General features: G+C 38.9%; 1 protein-coding gene across 5 annotated transcripts in view; it reads right to left on the bottom strand.

Moving 5' to 3' along the window:
• ZFYVE9 (zinc finger FYVE-type containing 9) overlaps window positions 1-24,977 on the bottom strand; it is a 78,061-nt gene that overhangs the window by 10,621 nt on the left and 42,463 nt on the right. For all 5 annotated transcript variants that reach the window (XM_084528416.1, XM_084528414.1, XM_084528412.1 and 2 more), the window contains 9 exons: window positions 22,466-24,543; window positions 18,668-18,767; window positions 15,773-15,949; window positions 15,261-15,430; window positions 14,360-14,483; window positions 12,433-12,555; window positions 11,086-11,241; window positions 3,186-3,410; window positions 623-705 (listed from right to left, as the gene is read on the bottom strand). In XM_084528416.1, the coding sequence (XP_084384542.1) occupies window positions 623-705; window positions 3,186-3,410; window positions 11,086-11,241; window positions 12,433-12,555; window positions 14,360-14,483; window positions 15,261-15,430; window positions 15,773-15,949; window positions 18,668-18,767; window positions 22,466-24,543 (3,236 nt within the window). The remainder of the gene's footprint in view (window positions 1-622; window positions 706-3,185; window positions 3,411-11,085; window positions 11,242-12,432; window positions 12,556-14,359; window positions 14,484-15,260; window positions 15,431-15,772; window positions 15,950-18,667; window positions 18,768-22,465; window positions 24,544-24,977) is intronic.

The following is a 24,977-nucleotide window of genomic DNA, read 5'->3' as shown; positions in this document are numbered from 1 at the left end:
AGTGACTTGGAAAGCAGAGAGGGAGGGAAACATCCCAGCTTGTAACCTACAGAATCAAAGTACACAAATGAAAAACCATCATTGTGCCCGTTAGTCATTTCACCGATTTTCTTTCATCAAAATTAATGTTCTCCAGCCTTGAATACAAGGAAATTTGTTCTCTGTGTTCTGTTACGTTACTGGACAGCATTATTAGTTCTTTTTTTTCTAGCACTGAGATTAAGTCATGCATCCAAGAGAATTTTCTATACTGAAAATATTAGCAAAGCAGGAAGAGCTGATAAGTTCATTTAGTTGAAGCTCTGTATAGCCGAGAGCTGTGACTGAACACTGTGATGACCTAGCACTTTTGAGGAAGGAAGCAGAGCAACTGTTGCACTTATTTCCAGATCCAAACATTCTCAGGTCACCAGGTTTGGGGTGTTTTGGGAACCTTTTTACAATTCACCTGCTGTCAAAATCAAACTTCCAATACCAGTAACAGCAGGCAATTCACCCAAATGCCCACTACCTCCTCTCATCACCTTTTAAGCATGCCAGCTACTACATGCAACAGGAGTCCAGTTCTCCCCACGTGACCATGCACACCGATGGAATGTACAAGCTGAGTCTCAGCACTTACTGCAAGCAGGTTCATAATCGTATGTCCAGTCTCTCCAAACAAAGGCTTACGAAATCTGACACTAAAAAGTGGGCATGGATAAACTAGGATAAAATAAAACAGAAAAAGTCAAATTCAGCTTTGCATACCGAGATTCTGAAAAAAACAGACTCAAATACAAGCTCCTCACTTGAACGTGGTAAGCAGCAGCAAAAGAAGAGATTGGAAAGAAGGCCAGAGTTAAAAAAGCTAAAGCGAAGAAGAGTGTAACATCACAATGCACCTCACACAGGTCATGGCTCCTTGCCCACCACACTAGAAGCAATAAGAACAAATACATGGAAAGCTAAGTGCCATGCTGCAAGACTGAACCTCATGACCTGAACCCTGATTGCAAAGATGGCTTTTCTGAATGCCTTTTTCAAAATACTTCTTAGAAACATCTTCTCCCTTTTTTTATGACCGCTCTCCACTATAGCATCCTAAGCCTTTCGGTTCTGTTGCTGGCATGTTACATTCAAGTAATAATATTGAGATTATTTCATGTTCTGTTTTCATAATTTCATACGAGTGTGGCAAATTCTCTACAGGAGTATGTAAAAACAAATTAAAAGGACATTTACAGTATGTCAACAATGCAGAATACCTGCATTCCTTGGCTGACTTGGCCATACCTGTAAAATACCTCTGATGCAATTCCTCGTGTAGCATATGGATCTGGCTACATTACATTATGTTGCAGCAGAAGCCCTAACAGAGCTTGAAACATGACTCACGCAGTAATATGTAACGCCAAGGTCTTCTAAACGTGTATTTGAAGGAAGGTTCCTAAACTATGCTCAGGCAACCACCCAGCCCAATTTTCCAAAATGCTGTACATCTTCATAGTTCCCACTGCAGTCAGAAGGGGCTGCAAAAGCTCAGCAATTGGAATTAAATCATCAGGATTTCCATATAGAAATGAACTCCAGCTTCTGCACACTGATGCGGCATCTGGAATGTATCACAGCTCCTACACACACACTGCAGAGCTGACCAGCTTAGACATGGTGTCCTGATGCACCAAGAGGTGCTGAATTTCCTGTGTCTGCCACCCTGGCTGTGTACAGCAGCTCAGCTCCATCCCAGACACGCTGCATTCCCTGCCTTCGAGCTGTCTGGTCGATCTGCAGATGCTCAGCAGCCATTTTCTGGCTATCTAGCAACCCAGCGTGACTCCTGCAACTCATCTGCTGCACATCCAACAGAACTGGATGGGTGGCAGGAATCTGACAAATTCCACCAGAAAAAAAAGGATGTACCCAAGGACACCAGGGACACAAATGCAGCCCTTAGCTGGAGGGGACTGAAGGAGTGCTCTGCATCACAGGAGAAGTGAATATGCCCAAATCCAACTCACGGCTTGTATAACCCATGCTTCTATAAAAGCAACTCAAAGCCGTCTTCCCATTAAACCCAGAGCAGGCACTTCTGCCTGTGAATATCAGAACATTTATTTCTGTGCTCAAAAACAGATGTCACAGCCAAAAAACAGATGTCACAACCAAAATATGAGCATCTTTGTTTGTTTTTCTAAATACTGATGGGAATAAATATACTACTTAAAAACCTCATGGATACACACAAAAATGTACACACCTTTAACACTAATGTTTGTTTGGACAAGTTTAATCTACATTCCTCATCCTCAGAAAGGAAGCTTCGAAGATTTCCTTTTTCCCTTCCAATAACATGTGTTTTATGAAAATTCCCAAATGGCATTCTCTACACATCACAAGTTACATTTAACAATGAATGTAGGGCATATTCTAAAAATTTCTTTGTTAAATTTATGGAAATATTGATAAGTGCCTGTGAAAAAAACATTAATAACGATGTAGGAATTCCGATTTACAAGATGTGCCAATTAAAGCAGCAAATTTTTGGCCCATCACGGTGGTCAGACTTCCAGTAATCTCTTTGCTCCAGTGATGGACAGTGTCTTTTGAAAAAGATTTTATCATAACTTAATGCTAATTCCATGCTAGCTGCTAAGGTTTTAATTAGCTGAAACACTCTCTCCATCTTAGTTTTTATTATTTGCAACAGAATTTTCCTAACAAATTGCCACATCAGTTGTCCACACAAGCATATTGTTATTCTCGGAATAATGAGCATGGTTTTACAAACCTAAGAGCAAACACACTTCCATTTCAGCATGGAAAGAACCTAACATCTCAAAGGCTCTCATTTGCCCTAACCACACCAACTAAATCAGACTTGTTCTCCACAGTACCCTGTTTCAGATCACCAAGTGAAACACAAACAATTACTCAGAACTGGATTTGTCTCCATGAACAGCTCACTCACTGATCAATTCTTACAGCTGTAAAAAAGCTGTAGGTCATATCAAAGACCTCAGGACTGCTGTGCTAGTAGCTGGATGCTATCTGGGTACGAAACACCAGCAACAACAATTTTTACTTGCCTGTTTAAGCTTGCGTGACTTTACTAGGTAGCAATTTAGGGCTGGGCCTTTGTGCTCTAAATCAGAACGGATTCTCCTGCAGAAATAATTGCAGTCAAATGAGCACGTGTTACTTACGTCTGTATTCAGCTCCAAGTCTCAACATTAGCCGAATGGGGAACACTTTAGCCCAGGGCGTCTCCCACTTCTGAATGAGGATGCCAAATAAGTAGGGCGGGGTTGGGAGCACCAGGTCCTGCAGGGACTGATACGTAGCTGCAACATACAGGAACCCTCCGTGTTCTTTGCTTCCAAGAAAGCTCTGGCTGAAAAAGGAGTGTCCCAGGTTGCCCACAACGTTACCTGTGAACAAAAATACTCATTACATCACTAGACTGAGAGCTGTATCAAGAATCTAAAGAGTTTTTCAAGAGAAAAAGAATCATTTAACTCACTTTGCTTCCTGAAGCATTAATGCCTACCACTAACAGAAGAAGCAATGATTTGCTGCAGACAGGAGCTCAGGTCCCCTTTGGGAAAAACTGTGCCATCTGTTATGAAATAACTTGTGTACTAGAGCCATCAGAGCCATGGTTATCACCGCTTGATCCCCCTTTAGTGATAACAGATACTCACTGACTGCTACAGGTAGGAAGTCAGATTTGTAGGAACACGCACAGCTTCTTTTCTGCACCTGCCTGGCTGAGCCGCGCCTGCAAGCGTTACCAGGACAGTACGTACAATCACAAACCCACCACCACTCCTTTTTTCTCCTTCTTTCCAGCTGCACACATGTATAAAGCAATACATTCCAAAATATGTACAATGCCTACTCATTTTACAAGGAAAACCGCAGTACCTTGACATACATGTACACGTCTCAGAATGAAGCAATATATTTATTTATTTTCTAACCGATACATACTTGAAGAGGTAAAGCAGACTGAGAACTGAGGTTGCCATGATTTGACAGCTTCTTCATGGCTGGCAAAAATGGTTCAGTGAATTAATTTCAGTTAAAAAAATAACAGGTGGAGCATGAGGAATGTGCAGGGAGGGAGACATGTCTTGAGCATTTCAGTCATCTGCCTGTGTCAAGTAGTCAAAGAGGTGAAACGGAGGGGATGGTGCATCCCAGGGATGGCCAGGAAAGAGGAAGGGTAGCTCAGGACAGTACTGCTGCCTGCAGCCTCCCCCTGGCACTACAGAAGCTCACTGGAAACCTGTGTTCAGCACCTCCCAGGCACTCACGAGATTTCCACTGCAGAAGCTGCTGATGACTGAACCAAACTTTCAGACCCAACTGTGATTAAAGGAGGTGTGCGCCTGGTCAAATGATTAATGCCCACTGGTTGTCCTCTCATTTAGTCAAACCACTGGGGTGCCTGCTCAGTCATATTGAAGATCTAGGTCATTTTAAGAACTACACAAAAGAGTATTCGCTTAATTAGTATACTTTATGTAAAATGCAACCGAGACAGACACAGGGGAGAAACACCACTAATTTTTACTCTAATTCTTATTCTTTGATGCCCTTAACTTCCAAAAATGTTTATGCTGGAACAGCTGAATGAATGTGAAAGTTGATTAGATTATTACAGCAGCCAGTGCAGCATTTAACATCAGAGCAAAGGACCACAGTGTAATTCCTTTTATCAAATGACAACGACAGCATGCAAATAATGAGCAGAACAGCCTGCAGACAGAGGGGCTGCTAAGTAGCAGTGTCTACTCCTTCCTCACCACCTCATAATGGGGCATTTGTATCTGAAGTCAGAAGATACAAAGGAAGGGAAGGCAGAGAAGGAAGCAACGCTGTCCCCCTTCTTCAACATGCACACAAACTAGACACAGTAACTGGATTTTTTCTCCTTCTTAGACACTGGCATGCCGAGACAAATGACACACAAACACTAGGTCTCAAGTAAAAACATGTCACAGAAATGCAACTATGACATCCTCAGTAATACAAAAGTGATCATTAAGTAAAGCCTTCTCAATTTTTATACTGCAAAACAGCCTAAAAATCATATAAAGGCATTTACAAATGCAGTAAAATAAATTCAGAAGGTGTGGTTTTGGCCAGCAAAGGAAAAATTAGCCAATGAGTCCTTTCAAGACCATCCCTTACATGAATGCCCTGTGAAAGTCCCAAGTCACAGCAACACTCTCAAAGCCAGCCCTGGCATGAAAACAGTACAGCTATTCCTGGGCACCTTGCTGGAGTTGTCTTTGTTGTTGTTGTTGTGCCCACAAGGTGCTGCACAAACAAAGCTCTTCAGTTCTCTGGTAAAGGGCAACAGGCTTCAGCTGTGCAGGCACCCCATGGCATGCTCAGGCTCATTCATCGCTTGCTGCTATTCTGAGAAGTTGACTTTTTAATTTTGCAGATACACAAAAGGCAGAGCTGCCACCATCAACCTGGACCAGGTTCCAGAACTCTTACAGTGGTTACAACTTCCATGATGCTCAGCTGAGCATACCTGGTGTAAAATAGCCATTCATTAACCTAAAGGATTAACATGACTAATAAGAGCTACATCAGACCCTGTGCAAACGGATTTTTGTTGGCCTGTGCTGTGACACTACAGCCTGCTTGGTGAATACATTGCTAATGCTGGTGAGTGCAACCCAATGCTTCAATTCGTGTTCAAGAAAAAGATTTTCTCTGATCTAAAATAGCTGTTGGCACCTTTCTATCTCAACTCCACTCATTTGCTTTAGCAGTTCCCACCTACCCTCAATAATCTCCTCTTCATTTATATTTCCTTTTTTCCCTTCCCATCTGTTCTTAGCCAAACAGAAGCTACAGGCCTGATAGTAAAATTAGTTGGTGAGGTTCTTGGTTCCAATGACATGGTCATAATGTATTAAGTGCATGAAATGCTAAACGAATTAATGCTGGACCCTTTTCTGAATTATTTTTTGCATGAAAGAGGCCAGGCAGAGGGAAGCCATAGAGCCCCATCCGTGAGGCGAGGTGCTGCCCACTGGAATGACAAAGCAAGCAGACATTTCCACTTGTGACTGATGCCAAGTGCTGCAGCAGAAGGGGACGACTACTTATTTTTTCCGTTTCAGGAGATGGAACTTCAAGACTCACATGCTTGGGCTGCCTTAACGAGAAGCTTTTCAGCTAAGAGAAATATGAAAAATCCCCTCAGTGGAACCTACACCGAGCTGTTCAGCACCTTGCCCCCACAAGCCACAGCAGTATGGGGTATTCCTACAGACACAAGCAGCCTGCAGTATGAGCTCTGATACGTTACCACTATTAAAGGGCCAACTACAGGGATGATGCAGTTGTGCTGCAAGTCATTATTGATAAGACCATGCAGCCTGCTTTGCAGAGAGCATGGGAACAATCAAGGGAGTGTTCTCCCAAACACCTCTCTAGCACCCTTTTCAAGCAGCAAATGCAAGTCAAAAAGCTGGGCTTCTCCCACAAAATATTTCTGACCTGCCCAGGGTTTGACAGTCTTTCCTGTCATGTCTTTGAAGGTGGTTCTAAGTCAAGGTCCCACCAGTAAGTTACTAAATACTCATATTTGTCAGTAAATTCCCATTCACTTTTTATTTATGTGGATGCAAAGTACTTAAAGCTATCATAATGCTACCTTAAATAAAGGACAGCTATTAGCAACTTGATGAGGTCAAACCCAGCCCACTGCACTGTTACACATTCGAAGCACAGAACTCTATTTCAGAAGCCTGTAGAGAAAGTGTAGCCGTCAGAAGAACCATCAAAAAAAAGCTATCATTCTCAAAACCATGTAATTTAATTTACAAAATATCACAACTTCCTTTCTAAAGTAACTCAGAGTGAACAGAAGGGTGCCTTTCCTTACAGTATGTTCCAGCCCCTGACACCAGCCAATTCATATTATTTAGGAAGTGTATAAGTGCATCATAAGCGTGTATGATGCAGCTAAAGCAACTCTGCAGGAGGTCCATATTTATTCTCTTTCTCAGTTATACCAGGTTACCCTTGACCTTAAATCTTAAGCATGTCTACAAAATCCTTCAAAAAAACAAACATGCTTGTATCCACTGATGTGACTGTCTCCAGTAATGATCCATAGTGTGTTGTGAATTCTTCACTTAGGTGTCTTCCTCTGATGAACAATGCTCTTTGCTTATCAGTTTGGCAATCCCTTCTGGGCTCAAATAAAATAGTTTATACCAGGAAAGGTGAAGGAAAAAAAAATACTCCTGTGTTTGTTTACTGCCTTCAGTACACAATGAAGCCATTTCACTGCTTTTACCAAAGCCAGATGCAGTTAAATTCCTGATACATGCTCCATGCCACTCGGTTAATCCCAGGTCAAAAAGCTGGTACTAGCATCCAGTCTCAGGGAATGCATATATATGTTGCTTGGAAGAGAGGAAGCTGCATCTGCCTGGCCTCATTCCACTGCCACCAGTAACAACCAAGACCTGCCAAGTACCAAACACCATGCCAACATCCTGAAAGTTCAAACATCCTAGGCCTGCAGCCGGAAATGCAAGGATCAATCACCTGGGATCAATCTTGCCAGATGGATTTTCTTCAAGAGCAAATGAGCACATAGCCTTTAGAAAAGCAGCACAAACCCAGTCCCTACCACACAAATGTCCACAAAGAGACATAGAGGAGACAACTGTGGATGTAACTTAATCACACAACACATCTGTAGTAGATGCCATTATTGAGAAAAAAACCATGAAACTCAACATTCAAACTTCTGACCAGACTCAGTATCTTTGCATTGAAACACATCAGCAACTAATTTGGAATTGCCTTACTCATATTAACAACAACATAATGCTTCACTTACTATCAGTGTGAGCAGCAGTTACACCAGCATCCAAAACTTCCTCAGACGAGACTGTGGCAGTCTTCCAAACAATCACTCTCCTCCCTTATATGTTTGATTTTGTACCCATCTTTCCATATCACACTTGCAGGGGTGTGTTATTCACTCAGTTCACCTGTTCTCTGTTCAGAATATCTACATGTATGTGGACTTCTCCATAGCTCTCACCTGTTTTAGCTACCAGCTTAACAAAACCAGGCTGGGTAAAACATATCCAAAGCTGTGATTGGGGTAGAACACCCCCAGAACCATGGGGATCACAGAGCCATTTCAAGCTGCTGCCATACTTGCGCTTTTCCTACAGAAGTAACAGTAGCATTTATTGTATTCCACCAGAGCTGATGTACTAAAGCGTATCTGGCAGCTCTGTATTAACACATCCAACTGCTTCAAAGTACCCATTCACAGGGACAGAAGTTCTCATTTTTCCATTCACTAGACCTCCTGCCAGGCTTATAGCCAACAGACAAGGATAATCATGGGATTACTACCACAACAGTACAACTACTACAACTACAACAGAAATCATTAGCTTTCAATTTCGAAACAAGAAAGGGAACACAGCAGGGAGCTCGATGATGGAGGTGCCAAAGTAAAAACAGAACAAGAGAAACAACAGCAGTTAATACTTGCCTTAATTAACAACTTTACAATTTATTATACCTCATATACATACAATCTATAGTAAAAAATGCCATTTTTCCTTCAAAATCTCTCAGTTGTTTTACAATTAGGAAGCCTTAACACTAGACTACAGCTTGAGGTTGAGCACTTCCCCTAAGAAGACAACTGATGAAGGTTCAGAGTGGTTTTGCACCCGACTGACATCTTATCCACACTGAAACTGGAGACGAAACTGAAGGGCAAACTGCAAACATTAAGCATCCAGACCAAACGTTTCAGCTGGCGGCTCGGAGGCCTGAGCTCTGCTGCTGCTACCTGCACATGCCAGAATCGCGTTCTGCAAATGGCTGAGTGCACAGAGGACAGGACTTGGTCTCCAGAAACAAAACAGACTCTGAGGAGAGAAGTATCTGGGGAGGGGCATGAGTACACACAAGTTTGTGCTTCCAGGTTTGAATGCAGAATTCAAAATTCAGCAGGAAAAGCTAGTAAATAAGTGTGACTTGTGAAAAAAAAAAAAGGAATCACTACGGATATGGACTTTACTTAAATAAACAAGGGGAGGGAATGCTATAAATTTTGGTTCTAAACAAAAGCAGCAGCAAAACCAAAACTTTTCCAAAACAGAATCAATATCACTGTATGCAAGTCTTGTTACCATTCCAATAAAAAATACTGTATGTCTTTTTATTTTATGATGGTTTTTAAATAAACATTTACTACAGGACATAAGTAAGAAACATCAGAATTTACTTCAGTGTCCTCATAGCAAAATAAATTTAAACCAATATATAATGAAGAATGAGACTGTGAGGCAGTTTCAAATAGTTCGTAATTTCTAGTGGGATTCTCATTTGCTCTAAATGTCTAAACTCTAAACTAACATCTAAACTCAAGGAGAGATGCAATACCTCTGAAATGAACAAACTTGGAAACATGGATGCGTCTGTAACAGTACCTAAACTGCTAACAGCTTCCATGGGATTACAACCACCAAACTGAAACCCTACAGCACCATATCCTGTCTCTCTGGCTGAATGACACTGAAAATGGCTAGAGCTGCAAATACGCTCATATATACTTCTCCCTCTCAAACACACATGACTTGGGGAAAAAAAAAAAAAAAAGAAAGAGGAGGAAAGGAGGATGCATATTGAGATTGTGCATTACACAATGCTGCAGGAATTTATTGACATGCATTGATCTATGAAAGTTTCAGTGCTGTTTGGTATTACACACACCTTGAGCTGCTATACAGTATCTATTTCTACTGCATGTCTGAAACACAAAACAGAGCAAACACTATCAAAACAACATTACACTTAAGCAGTGAAGTTTGGCTTCTGATTAAAAATCGTACAATAGCAAGCAGCTCTTTGCACAACTGCAATTGTAAGATATCAAATTACTATCATGAGAGCACTAAAAAAAAGAATTCCAAATACATTATGGAGAAGATATAAATTATGTATTTCTGTAGTGTAATTATACAGAACACCATTGCAATATACACACCTAGCTGCATTTATATCTGTGTATACATATGTGTTTTCATATATAAATATATATATGCACACACAAAAACAGAGCATTTTGTACTTCTCTCTGAGTAACACCATAATTAGAAAGTAAAGCATTGTAAATGAAGTGAGGTTTGGAAGGTTATTTGTTTCCCGTGTATTTGAAATCCATTATGACGAGATAATAGTACATTCCAAACCTGGCAACCTCTCTGGACAAGATGACCTTTGTTTTATCAAAATATTTTAGGAGACAAAGATCTTTTTCATTATTTCAGTTAAGAATTGGATTCAGTCACTGCAAAGGCATTTCAAATGACATGCAGAACCCTTTAAAATGCTATTTTCAGTACATAACCCTAACGCAATGCAATTTAACCTCTGGGAAACTAGTTTTAATTTCTTATCACTGGAACCAAATGCTTGTTTTTTTCTTAACTTGCAATAGTTTTTGAACTCTAAGGTCTAACAATAGTTAAAAGTGGAAGCCCATTTACTCCTCAAATATGAAACTTGCGAAAGGTTACATAATACAATCTTGTAATTCAGATACTAAAATTCAAAATTCAGGGATAATTTCTGCAATGCCTTACAACTCATTCCAGGCAAACACACACATACAAAAATCTGTACTACTTTACAATATGAATAGTATCTCCATAGTGTGGCAATAAACACACACTATAGGAATCAAACTTCTAAGCTACTTGGTTTGGGGGCATTTAACATTCTGTCCACAGTGATGCTCAAAATATTCTTTCTTATCTTTGAAAAAAGCTATCCAGACTTAGCTTTCTTAAGAAAAATTATTAGAAGCAATGCAATTACTGTTTCCAGGAGCTCTTCTAAGCATCCTACTACACTTATTGCTAAACAAAGTAGAGAAATATGTTAAGGTATGTGTTATCTCTATTCAATTTCTTAGGCAAAGACCTGGCGGAAATGCCAGGGCAGACAATAAGTAAAGGCTGCTGAATACAAAATTGCCACAGGGAGAGTCTTCCTTTTGAAATCATTTTTAATAGATAGCTTTCCTACCTGCTAAGGCATCCCGATAAAGTTGCACAAAATGGTTAAAGATATCCTTGGGCAAACATTTCTCATCAGGCAAACACTGCAAGAGAATGACTATCTCTGACTGCCCCACCGCGTGCATTCCTTTTGTAGTGAAACACCAGCACTTTCTGTTCACATCTGCAGAAAGGAAAATTGTATCAGAACAGAAAATCAGAATTTCACAAAAATATGCCTAAATTCACTACAAAAAGACAGTTCAATAATCAGTTTTACAGCATATTCGGTTGTGATATCTGTCACATGGACACATTTAGGTTCTAAATCTGGCATGCAGGCATATCCAAACCAAAAGCAGCTCAATAATTCCCAGTTGGCAGCTAGGGAACAGCCAGAGCATTACAACTCCCAGTCAGATTTTGGGATTAACTCCACAAAGCAGACTTTTAACAGTTTCTGTATCCAAATTAAAGGGCGGGATTTAAACGGGAATGAAGGAACCTGAGAAAAGGCGAGGCTGTTGGCTGTGCATATGGTGACCCTGACAGCTACACAAATTTCAGACAGTGACATCTTTCTCATGAGGTGAATCGCCCAATCACTGTGTTCTTCTTCACATGGATGTTAATGATGACACATGCTCTAGGCTTCAAAATTTGTTTGTTGAGGATACTATGTTATCAGAATAAAGTCTTTCATCTAAATATATATATGTAAATGTACTGCTATTTAACAAGATGCTGAAAGGTTTATAAACAACATGTTAGTTTATCATATGAACTTTTCACAGAACCGAATCATTTTTCTCAAAAATTGACCTTTTGAGTTGTTCACATCTTTCTATGTAACAGAGATCAACTGAGGTACTAACACAAGAAGCCATCTATATGCCTCTTCGTTGTTCCTCCTTCTTTCAGCACATGGACACACACACATGCGCCTGTACAGTATAGAAAAGGATATGAGATGTGCAGTAGCACAGAACTTGCATATTACTATGGGATCCTACATACTCTTCCCAAGATGGGTTGACGGTGAAATGAGTTAAGCAACGAAGGGAAAAATAAGTGATGTAATATTCTGCCCTACCAAGTTGGACAGGAGATGCCTGTCTACAAAACTGATTGGCGGCTCTATCAGTCTAGTTTATATTTGCTAAACAAAACTATATGTATCAATGTCAAAGCACTGGAAATAAAAATATAATTTAATTTAATATGGCTAAGTACAAAGTTTTCAGTCCATGCACACTTTCTTAGACTATACTACCAAATAAAAATGCTGCTTTTCCTAGTAATAATATATACAAAATTTCCCCTCATATCCCAAGGCTTATTTAATTAAAAAATAAAAAAAATAAAACCAACTTACAATTTACAATTTTTACCATAGACAGCAAATTAGCATTTAAAACAAATACAAGAGGGTCAGGGCCACCATCCTCCAGTTGCTGCATGACAGAGATCTGAGAAGGCCTCTCTTCTACTGCATAGTCTATAAAAGAACAGGTAAACACATAGTAAAGTCCTCAACTTAGTTATACAGTACTCGGTATTATAATCAGTTAGCCCAGATACTGATAACTGCTTTTTCCTTTTGACATTTAAAAAAAAACTTTAAGTATTGCTGATTTGATTGTTTCCTAAGCTGGTATTTCCAAACTTCAATAGCATTTATATGCATAACACCTGTACATCCCTCAGAAAAGTACAGCTTGTTTTATAAATCAAATTTTTTTTTAGTATCAACTGGAAGAGAAAAATGGAAATCAAATTGAGAAATGTGTCATGATGTCAACTGAAATCTCCAGATGACAAAGAAGTTGGCAATTGCTATTTATGTCACAGTAAAGCACAGGACCACCAGTCCTGCACTACAAACACAACATATGGGCTACCCCAATGTCACAGAACTTAACATTTTCAGTGCATTAGCTAATGGGAAGATAACAAAGGGACGGTAACAAACTCTATATAAAAGTGTTTTTCAGAGATCATAGAAGGTCTAAATGTGGTGTAAAATGGATTCCAGCACGAACATTTGAAGATGTCTATAGTTCCCCTCTATGATTAGATCCATAAGACTACTAAATTAAAATTTGTCATCCATGTGATTATAATCTATTCTGCATTTAAGATTTAACAAAAAACAGTTACAAAGATAAAAACAGGTTTTGATAAAATTATATTACCTTTCCAGTTCGAATTATCTAGAAAGGAAGGTAATTTTGCTTTCTAATGTTTAAGTGTTTTTGGAATGTTTTTAAATAGAATTAAAATATTGGAAGTAAAACACCGCAAAGAATAGAACCATAGAAAAATCAAGAAAATCCAGTATGTGACAGCATATGAAAAAAAATCAACTTAGCATACAAAATGTGATTTACATGAGGTTACCTATATAAAAGCTAAAAGTATAGTGTAGTTTCACTCCTCCTTTTTGTGGAGGAGAACGAATAATCAGGCACCCACATGAACAGCTAACACAGGATGGAACAGATTTGTTTTGAAATGAAATGCTGCTTGCATTTTGGTTTTGACAATATCCTACAGTAAAAGGTTGCTTCCGGCTTAACATTAGAAATGCTCTGTACCAGCAAAATATTTAAAAGGAATATCTATATATAAATAATGTATGCATATATATATATATATATATATATATATATATATATATATAAAAAGATGAAAAAATAAATTAACACCAGGAACATATTAAAGAACATCACAAATTAGACTGGAGAGCAATTGCCTGATGAACAAATATATACTTTTTTTAACCTTTTGAAAATTAGTTTTTCAGAATCCTCCACTACTTGGATACTCTGGAAGGCTATATCACAATTACTGCATGCTTCACTGAAGACCAAGATGTGAGATAGTGCTGTTGCATTCAGTGCTCTGGGATGCCTCAGACAGAACAGATATTCCAAGAGAATTTCAGAGAAGGGAAGCATGAATATTCAGAAGGCTAATTAAAATGTATCTCTGTATGAAACATTCCCTACAGTTCGATTAGTGAAGAAATTAGCCCATATTACTGGACTGAAGTTAATTTTCCTTTTGCTTTGTATTTTACTTCTTACAGTAATTTCATTGCAACATGAGATTCTTCCTCATTGCTAATAAGGATCAAGAGTGCAAATGAGTGTCATGACATTTAGTCACAAGTACTTGCTGTGAATTTCTTCAAATATTCAGCATATTGCCATTGTCTTATTTTTAAAATAAACGTAGTAACTATTGGGTTAATTGCAACTGGTTAGTATAAAAGCTAGCTATCAACTTATCTCCCTTACCTCCTTTTACTCCAGTGGAGATGAGAATTGGAGGAAGACCATCTTCAGGAATTAGATTCATTGCACTGCCAACAGGACTGCCAACCTGAGTTATACTTCCCGAGAATACAGAAGCATTATCAGTCTACAAGAAGCAAACAATAACAAAAGACAACATTACAAATGCAATAATGATAAACATTTAAGAGCTCACTGACTAGATTACTAGACGTAGGTGAAGGACTTCTGTGTCTGCCAGAGAACCAGAAGCATCAAGTAATCTGGCTCTTTAAAAATAGATGATAATGATGATGATTCCTGTGTGCAAACTATTACTACAATGCCTGCTTAGACAGAGACTGTATGTCCTTTCTCTAGCACCACACATTCCCTTTTCCTTACTATATGTACATGTAAATGTACATTTTAACTTGGTGAAGCCTCAATGCCACTCACACAGGGTATGATGTATTTCATACCACTAAGATTGCACCTACATTTTCATGCGTAAATCATTTTATGAGAAGTCTCAGGCAAAGTATGTTTCCGTTTCATGCTATGACAATCTTCTGTTTGAAACTCCCTACTGACCATGACTCTGCTTTTTTAAAGACCTGAGTTACACAAATGTGCTTTATACACAAGGCTGTACAGCCAAAAACTTGGAATCCACCTAGCACACAGACTTCAAACATTGCTTAGCACTCTGTCTCATAATAGTTCATTTCAGTCCAAAATTATTTGGCTGTTTCAGCACTATGTAAATGTCAAAATAGGTGAGGACGCTTGCTGTACAACACATGAAGTCAAGCCTCAACAGATTTCCCACATCAGTCCTCCTGAAATCACAGAAGCTAATATAATATTCATGACCAAAACAGGCATGGTATTTTGAGCAGTGAATAGCATAATGTCTCCTTACTTCTGCTGATAAAGTGTTGTTGGTCATGGGCTTTGTTGGATCATGTGATACTGCTAAAGTTCCTGTAGAAGTTGTCCCAGCTACTGTCAATTTTGCTGCATCAGCAACCTCTCCATTGGGTAATATCCCATCAGCAAACCAAACACGCCTTTGTTCTCTAGGTTGAGCCACTAGAGAGAAAAAAAAAATAGTATTTAACATCTCACAGCAACACTGACTGGAAAATCTGGACACAGAAGAGAAAAACTGTAAATTAAAAATAATGAAATGTGGATTGGAAGGGACTTAGGACATCATCTGCTGCATTGCCTATGGCGGCAACATGTATAAACCGAGCACTCCTCTGCTGAGAATGGTTTACCTGTCCTTAAAAACCTGATGTCTCTGCTGAGGGCAGGAATGTCACAACTGGCATTAGTTAGAGTACTTGGAATGGATGAAGTGCAGATATTCTTACCAACTTCTTACTGCAGCTAAACTGAAAGAAAAAAAAAAAAAAAAAGTACTCTTACCTTCTGCTCCAGGATGCTTTAAAACTCCCACAGGTACCATGACGGTGGGAGGCGGAGAGCTCAGGGCGCCTGAGGCCTGAGCCTGCTGCAAAGGAGGGATAGTAGAACAGTATTCAGCGGGATTGTTAGGGTTAGGACTCTGGCTTGAGGCACTCATCATGTTCTCCCAGGCTTGAGCTAAAGCAAACAAAGAACAAGAAACATGAACAGACAAAAGTACCTAAGAGTCCAAAACACCACATTAAGTTCTCAGCTACAGCAGCTCCAAATTCTGACACCTTTCAAAGACCATCTCTCTTAATTTAAAAGCTGAGAGCATAATTAAACAACAAAATGCATAGCAGGAAGAGAAAGAGCACTCAGCCTACACAATGAAACTATCAGTTCATACACAAATATTTTCTGAAAATGATAACAGAACACTTGACCTGAATGTTGCTTAGTTTCCTGTGCCTCACTTTGGTTCCTCTTCATCAATGATTTCATTTAGAACTCAACTCAGGTATATCTTTATCACATTGTATTCCATCATACATTACAGATGGAAAATGGATAGACAGGCATTCCTTCTACAAATATTTTATAACCTTCAGGACACTTGAACAGATTTATCTTTCGTATATAAGAAAAAGCACCTTGCATTTCTTTATATTCAAGGCAGATCACTACGGATCAACAACTTATATTCCTAACTATCTATAAAAAAATGAAAGCTTATTCTATTAATTCTGAAGGAGTGACTTGAGCCTTAATTCAATTGCCCAAACTAGAACACACAAAATTCCTCTGTCAACAACATCCATCACAGCAAAACCTCTCCTGGAGCTAGTGAAACAGACTGCACATCACTACTCCTTTTTCATCTGTAAGAAAGGCTTATAGCTATGCAAGGTACCAGCAAATTCAAATGTGAGCTAGTACATTCAACCACATTAGTTTGTTACAAATAAATGCATTCTTCCAATCAGGCATAAACATTGTGCCATCTGAATTCTCAAAGCAGCTAAAAAGCCTGAATAAAATCACATACATCTTTGGGTTCCTTTGGCTATGAAATGTCAGAAAGCCAACATGAAGACTGAAGAAAAAAAAACAACCAGAACACAACAGAACATGGAACTTCCTGCTTCTTTCCATCAATATGTAAAATCAATAGAGTGAAATACCTATCAATAGAAAAGGTATTGACATTTGAGAAGAAAGATTAATTAAATACATTGAAGTATTTTTAACAGCAATTCTGTATTCATTTAGAGCATAAGTCCCCCCAAAAAGGACGCGTTAAATATGCAGAAAAAAGTTACATCACTAGAATCCCATTATTAAAAAACTAATAGCAGGGTAAAAGAACATTTTTAAAGCCTTCTCTTGAACAAGCAAAGTGCCAACACAGCATATCTACCAATTCAAAATACAGCAAAAGTGGCACTAGAAGCTCCTTAATTATGTAGCCTGTCCATGGAAAAGTATCAGACAGCACACAACCCTTCCTCAACATCCCACTAAAATACAAAGTGGGTACTGAGCAACCAAATGAAATAACTTTTAAAGTGCCATTCCTACCCCAGCTCTCAACCCTTGCAGAGATGCTTAACCTGCTGCACTGAGTGGAGGAAAAATGTAATATCTGTATCTATATATATATCTGTACTGACAAAGAAACTGCAAGAATCTGAAGAGATCAGACATAGTCAGGCTACAGGGTACATAACCAGTAACCACAAAGCACTGCAGCAGGAATAGAAACACAGAGGTAGCCCAGAGGCAAGTACACCTCAGTATGCAGACAGCACTCTCCCTACAATAAACCAAGCAGTGGTGTCACTCTTTGCTACCATTAATGTGTATCCATCTTGGCAAAAGGACAGAAAGGCTTTTAAAAGGAAATCATTATAACATGATCAATTTTATTATGCCTTTTTACAAGAACACTTCTGGTTTCAACTGAAATATTTTCAGATTCCTCCCTTCCCCCAGCTGAAAACAAATCCTACTCATCACCAAAAGGAGCCAGTTGTCTGCTGTCAGGTGTGTACTTCCTTGTTCTTGTACACCTTGAAATATGCTATTTTCTCCGATTCAAAAAATGTAGTATTTTAGCACCCTTTCAACACTGCCATTGTTGGGACTTGCTCTTAATTTCTAGATATTACAACCTACAATCGCCTGTCACCTTACATAGTTGGCCTATAGGATGCCACTAGATAAGAAGGACATAAGACAATTAGATAGTGTCCAAAGGAGGGCTATGAAGATGGTAAAGGGTCTGGAGGGGAAGACGTATGAGGAGCAGCTGAGGTCCCTTGGTTTGTTCAGCCCAGAGCAGAGCAGGCTGAGGGGAGAACTGTTTGGACAACGTTCTCAACAGATGGTTTGGTTTTGGAGTGGTCCTGTGTGGAGCTAGGAGTTGGACTCCTTGATCCTTGTGGGTCCCTTCCAACTCAGGATATTCTGTAATTTTATGAATTATGGATAAATAGTACTTTCCCAATTTCTCTATTGTGCATAATCTAGAAGAGGGACAACTGCAATACTCTTCTCTTCAGTAACCCATACAAGAGTCTTAACAGGTTATCCACTTACATATCAAAGACAGAGAGTAGGCTCCTGAATCAATACAAATACCCAAAATCACAGTTTCATGAAACCTGGTATAGCATTCACAACCAAAAGTTTCCAAATGCATGGCAATCTTACCAGTTTTTGCCTTTTGTTATTCAGATTTAGTTGAGGAATCCTAACTCCCAACAGGGATTCCAAGATTCTCAAGTGCTGATTTAGTATACTTACCAATACAAGTAAAGTATTGTAATTAAAAAATAAAAATAAAAATCATCACTGCAACCCAACACGAAGCCAGCGAAGCTCTGCATTTCAGATTCTCTTTCTACTTACCATTCATTAGTACCGAATGGCAGATTACACACACTCTAGCTTCCTTTCGATCCATGTAAAGCAACTTGCACTTCAGGCTACAGCATGCTGCACAAAAAACCTGAAACCGAAGGGGAAAACAGTTAAGCGTCATTCAAAAATACGCAGTGACCTGATGAATTCAGATAAGAGAATATCTATAAAACTCTAGACATGTAAAATAAGGAGACAAATTATCAATATTTTCCCATTAAAGCCTCCAGGAGTAATATCTACCCAAGACTCCCTTCCTACTAATTCTGATGATGTAGTAGTAATTTGGAAATTAATTCCAGTCTTAGAGCAATACTTTCTGGATTCAAGTATGTTTAAATACACAAGTTTTCTCTACGTAATAGATTACCGTGGCACAGATGAATTCAAATAAATCATTTTTATTTGCAGCAGGGCAATTCATCTATATTAGCAACTCTGGTTATTTAATCTCTTAATATATATTCCTCAGTCACATGAGCATTGATAAATCAAAATGCTTTAAGTGTTCAGTAAAACAAGACAAAAATGGCATCGGTACTGCTGGAAATCTTGCTTCATTTATTAAAAAATATAAAATCCTCCTATTTACTTGATTACAAACACTAAAGCATCACAATGCTAGAGAGAAATCAGAAACTGCATTTTATGCACACTGGCTGCTAAAGGGGGACCTAGTTCAAAATCCTGGAGGGACAAGTAGGTGCAGAGGTGCAGTTGCATTACTAGCACTTCTCACCTGAGCTGCCTCTAACTGGGCAGGGAACAGCGTTGAGGCTTCATCCAAACAAGCAGAATCATAGAACGTAAGCACAGCTTGTGTGCCCAAACAAATGCTTGAATACAAACATGTTCCTACAACAGCACTTGCAATCTCAAAAATCACATAGAACAGATAACACAGGGTGTTTTAATGATTTTTGTTGTTGTTTTAAATATTATTTTTTTTTCCAAAGGAAACCAACAAGATTTTCTCAGGGTTGTTAGTCAGGTAACATGTGGAGGAAGATACTGATGAATACTCATTTCATGCAGAATGATAAAACCGTATTTGGGAAATCTAGAAACAGCAAGAGCTACAAAATGAATGAGTCCATATACCAAGACAGACTTTCAGATTTTACATTTAGTTGGATTTTATATGTATAGTTAACTATGCGTTATTACAATTTGGAATGCTTCCTTAATTCTTCCATCATTGCTTCAACAGCAGTGCTTCTGTAACACAGATAACAAACTACAGAAGATTCTCATATAAAAATGCATATAAACCTAACTAAATTTTAATCAAGTTAAAGATCACACCAAATTATGACCACCTTCCAGGCAACTTCAGTCTTTTAATGGCAAATGTTTAAAATAAACACATATAAAATAAGCTCCAACTTTCACTGTCAGAGCTGGAAATCGAATATGTATAAAGAGCTCACCCTATCTCATTTTACTTAATTTTAATGTTTCCTAATTATGTCAATGTAAACATTTCAGAAACAAAAGTGTGCATATACTAACATTTTTATGCCAAAAAAACTCAAGCCTTCCACATACATGAATTAAAAAAAAAAAAAGTACTTTAAAAATCTGATTTCTGCATTTATACCTTAACCCAGTTTACCAGATTTCTAGGCAATATTAACATTAATATCACAGCATAGTTTAGAGGCATTTTTTTCATTCCAGTTCTCTTGGAGAAACTTCCAGTTGAAAGTTCAATATTGAACATGGAAAAATCAATGTCTTAATAATAAATGACTGACTACACCAATTAATAGCTAATCTAGGACGTTTTATCAAACAATACATTGTGCATTCGGCAAAGGTCCCGAGTGCAACAATCCCCAAGACCTAAATATTGAAAGAGTCACAATGACAGAAAATCAACACCCTGCTCTCCTAGGCTGCACCAGCTTTCTGCCAGCAGTAATCACAGAACGGCTGAGGTTGGAAGGAACCTCTGGGTCCATCTGGCCCACCCACAGCAGGGGGCCCAGGCCCACGTCCCCGCAGCTTTTGCAAGATCTCCAAGGAGGAGACTCCATGACTTCGTTGGGCAGCCTGTGCCAGTGCTCCATCACCTGGACAACACAGAAGAGCTGCCTGATGGTTAGACAGAACCCCGTGGGTTCCAGTTTGTGCCCGCTGCCCCTTGTGCTGGCACTGGGCACCACTGAGTAGAGCCCTGCTCCATCTTGTTGGACCCCTCCTTCAGGCATTCACAGACATTGCTAAGACCCCCCTGAGCCTTCTCTTCTTCAGGCTGGACAGTCTCAGCTCTCTGAGTCTCTGCTCACAGGACAGGTGCTCCAGGCCCTTCACCATCTTGGTGGCCCTACACTGGACTCTTGTCAGCATACCCATGTCTCTCTTGTACTGGGGGCCCAGAACTGGACACACAGTATGTTAGGTGCGGCCTCACCAGTGCTGAGTAAGGGCAAGATGCAGAGGAAGGACATAATCCACTAAAACTGACAACTCAGTCTTGTTATTAACAATCACCAAGTCATTTATCTCAGTATCTCATGCTACAAAAAGAAATGACACAGCAGTGTCAAAGTACATTTTTATGTTACTAGGGTTTTCAGGTTGATTGGGGGTGTTAAATCATTAGTTGTTTAGAGTTTAGGTGATTTTTTAAATATATATTTAAGTGGAAAATACAGTTTCAGTTGTTAGTAAAAAGACAACATACAAATTTTCTGTTTTTCCTATTAAGGATAATTGTTTCATCTGACAATGCAAAATACATAAATATATAAGGCAAAATTTACAGATGTGTTCACACACATTCTTCAGCCTCTTAATTCCAAATTTAAGTGTATTACTTCCTATCATTCCCCTGAGGTTCATATCTTCCATTAATTTTGCAATTATTATCCTGAAATTAAAAGCAGAGGCAGACTTCCCAAGTGCCACTCAACTATTTTTAAACGCAATTTTCACTCCCAAATGAAACAGATACATTCACCACTACCACATTTTGTCTTTTTCCTAATAAAGCTTAAAAGCTTAGTTCTGTTATGCTAAAGCTTGCATTCAAAAATCTTCAGTCCTGTGACTTCCACCATTCCCCCAGAAACAAGTAATCACAAAACATGAAAATGTAGAACCAGTGCAGGTGTCACTTTGATGCAGCGATGAAATACTTCTTACACAACACAAGCCAGTATAATAATTATGTTTTAAGCTTGTCTTAACTACAAAATTTCTTACTATGCATCCATCCATCAGATCACGGAGAATTTACTATACTTTCCCTCCCCCACGCCCCTGGATCAAAAGATATGTTCTTTACATATCACATCTTCTCATGAGAAATACATGAAAAGATAGTAAAGAAGGCTTAAAAAAAAACAGGGTTGGAGATCCATCTAAACCACCGAAAATGCTGGCAATTCAGTAGCACACCTCCAATTCCCATCAATATGTTTCTGTATCTTTAGCGGAATTATTGATGTAGTAATTTCTGCAAACTAGTTTCCTGCACTTAGTCATTTTACAGCAGTTGTACATGAATCCAATGCATGTTGATGATTGCAATCAACTAATACACTGCTCATACAGCATAATCATTCTCACAGTTATGAATAACAAACAGTTATTCTATATTAGAACCCTAAGTAGATTAAAGCTTAGAAATTCCGTTTTTGCCTTCACAAATTAAACAGCTTTTTCAGGAAGAGATGTCACGGTTAACTATAGTCAGTGGCTTATGAAGTCCTATTTTGATTTCATGCTGTGTGATAAACAAAAGTATGCTTTGAGCTTACTCACAGATTATGAACTCACCTTCCCACAAGCTCTGCAATGATGCCTTCTTTTTGTGAATGTAAATCTGGCCTCGCATTTCATGCAGTTTGGTGCTTGAGAATCTGGAACCCAAACTGGAGCCACCTCACCCAAAGTAGTAAAAGGCTTTCTGGCTGGAGCTCCAAACTGCCCAGCTCTGAGATCATTATCTGGACTATCTGGGGCTACTGCAAGGCACGAACTACTAGAGACTCCAGATTCGTATTCTTCTAAATGTTCCCCATTAGTATCAGTAACAGAGGCATTCAATGATGTTTCACCAGGAAACACATCTGCTGTCAAGGTATCCCCTAATTGCGTCTTACCAAACACATTTTTATTTTTACTATTACCTCCACAGTTTGGGGGAACAAGATCATTTTGTAAGTGGTCCGATAATGGCTTTGGAATTTGCAATTTAAGATTTGTAGGTTGTTTGGGTCTTGCACCACCAAAAGGAACACTGATAGACTGCAGATTAGTCACTGGTTTTGGTGAACTTTGCCCTTGCATGGATGGCACCTGACTACAGAGGTTATGTAAATAATTTTTCTTTACGTGGTCACCAGTGTTGTTTAAAATAAGACCACTCCCTTCTGTGGTCTCATTTCCTCTCTGTTCATAAACATTAGCATAACATTCTGACTTGCTCTCCTCTATTTCCTTCTCCTCTGTGACCGAGTCTTCCTTGGAGGGTAAAGTCTTTGGAACATGAGCAACAACTGGGTTCTGTATTCCATAGGAATCACAACCATTAGACAGAGAGCTTGCTGCTGATGTACTCATCGTATCAGAGAGACTGGACCCTTCAAGCTCATCTACACCAGTCCCTTTTAAGTCTACGCCTGCCTCCATCTTCCCATCCTCACCATCTTTACTATTACTACATGCCTCATCAGGCTGTTTTGTCTGCAAAAGTCTTTCATTCTCTCCCAGAGTTTGCTTATTATTCATCTCATTCAATCTAGTCAGTTCCCAATTAGTCATCTCCTGAGATTCAGGGCAACACTCTGCCACGCTGAGCGATTCAGTTGTGCTGAGATTTTTATCACATTCAATGACTTCGTTTTCAATGGCACCAACATCCTCAGAGGCAAAATGTTCTGCTACACACTCCTTGTAGTTGCTGCTTCCAGCCACATTAGGTTGACAAGTTTCCACAAGCCCTGATAGCCTAGAATGTATTTGTTGGGTTGTTTCTTCTTCTAAGCTTCCATTACTTGAACCAGAAGAGTTTTTAGCTTCTAGATCCGTTCTCTGAGGAATGGCTTTACTAGTAAAACTTTCAACTGATACACAATTTTCTTGCATTTTAACAGTACCATCAACAGGTCTCTGTAAAACAGTCACTGCATTAATCCCTGCAGCTGTAGCTTCTGAAAGCAGTGAATCTTTACTCATATTAAAATCATCCTTTAATCGAGAGGAGGGGCACGCAACAGTCAGGGTTTCAGATGAAGCATTAATCAAATGACTTATAGAGTCATCTTCAGCACACAGCCGATTTACTTGCTTTTCTGTATCTATATCTTTTTCCATGGCTCCATTTACAGTAACACTAAACTGATCACTTTGTCGGTTTTCATTATCCAGTGTAAAGCTAATAGTATCCATTAGGGACTGACTGTTGTAATTTTTACAATCCATCAAATCGCCACTTTGTAGTGTTCTTCTGTCACAGTTATGCATGACTGCCACCACTAGCACATTTTTCTCTTCTGGCAAGCAAGCTATAGTTCCACATTTCTTTTCTCCTGTTTCCACAGTGTTACACTGATCATCCTGATTATTATTTCTTTTAATTAAATGATCATCTGCTGCTGCTTGATCATCAATCCACATGACTGGAGTCTCCGGGCTTATGCTAAAATCCTTTCCATTAGCACAGCTATCCACTCCTCCTGTTGGTGTAGTCACTGAGTGAGACAAGGAGAAAGACTTTATTCTCTGCTGACATTGATTAGGAGTTGTAGCTTCATTCACATTGGCCACGGACGAGTTATATGACAGACGACGAGAAGGCGGATCTAGAATCTGATTCCACTTTGCACCCAACAGTGTAGGTGAAACAGCGGCATCTGAAAAAATGTTTAAATAATGAGTAAGAGAACTAACTGTCCTACAAACTCTAGAGATTCTATTAACTCTGTTGCATTAGAATGCCCCAAATATAAAACACATCTTGCAAAACTGACATCCTTGATCAACCATTAATAGTCTAGTTGCATAATGTTTCTGGAACACAAGAACTTTAGAGCTACCCAATTTTCACAATTTTAAAATTATCAATTAATATATTTTAGATAGCTAGAAATGCCTACAGAGGCTCCCATTCCTATTAAATGTTCAACCTCTTTGACAGCACAGAAGTAGCAATTATACTAAGCAAAATCTTTTATACTACATATATGATACCTTTCATTATATGATTTACACGACATAATAAAATATTTCTCTGCTTGAGTCTCCCAAAGCTGCAAAAGCTGCAAAATAAAGACATTTTGTTTCATTT

This window comes from Aythya ferina (genome assembly GCF_964211825.1).
Source record: "Aythya ferina genome assembly, chromosome: 8".
NCBI lineage: Eukaryota > Metazoa > Chordata > Aves > Anseriformes > Anatidae > Aythya > Aythya ferina.
This window is presented reverse-complemented; position numbering and strand designations above follow the sequence as displayed.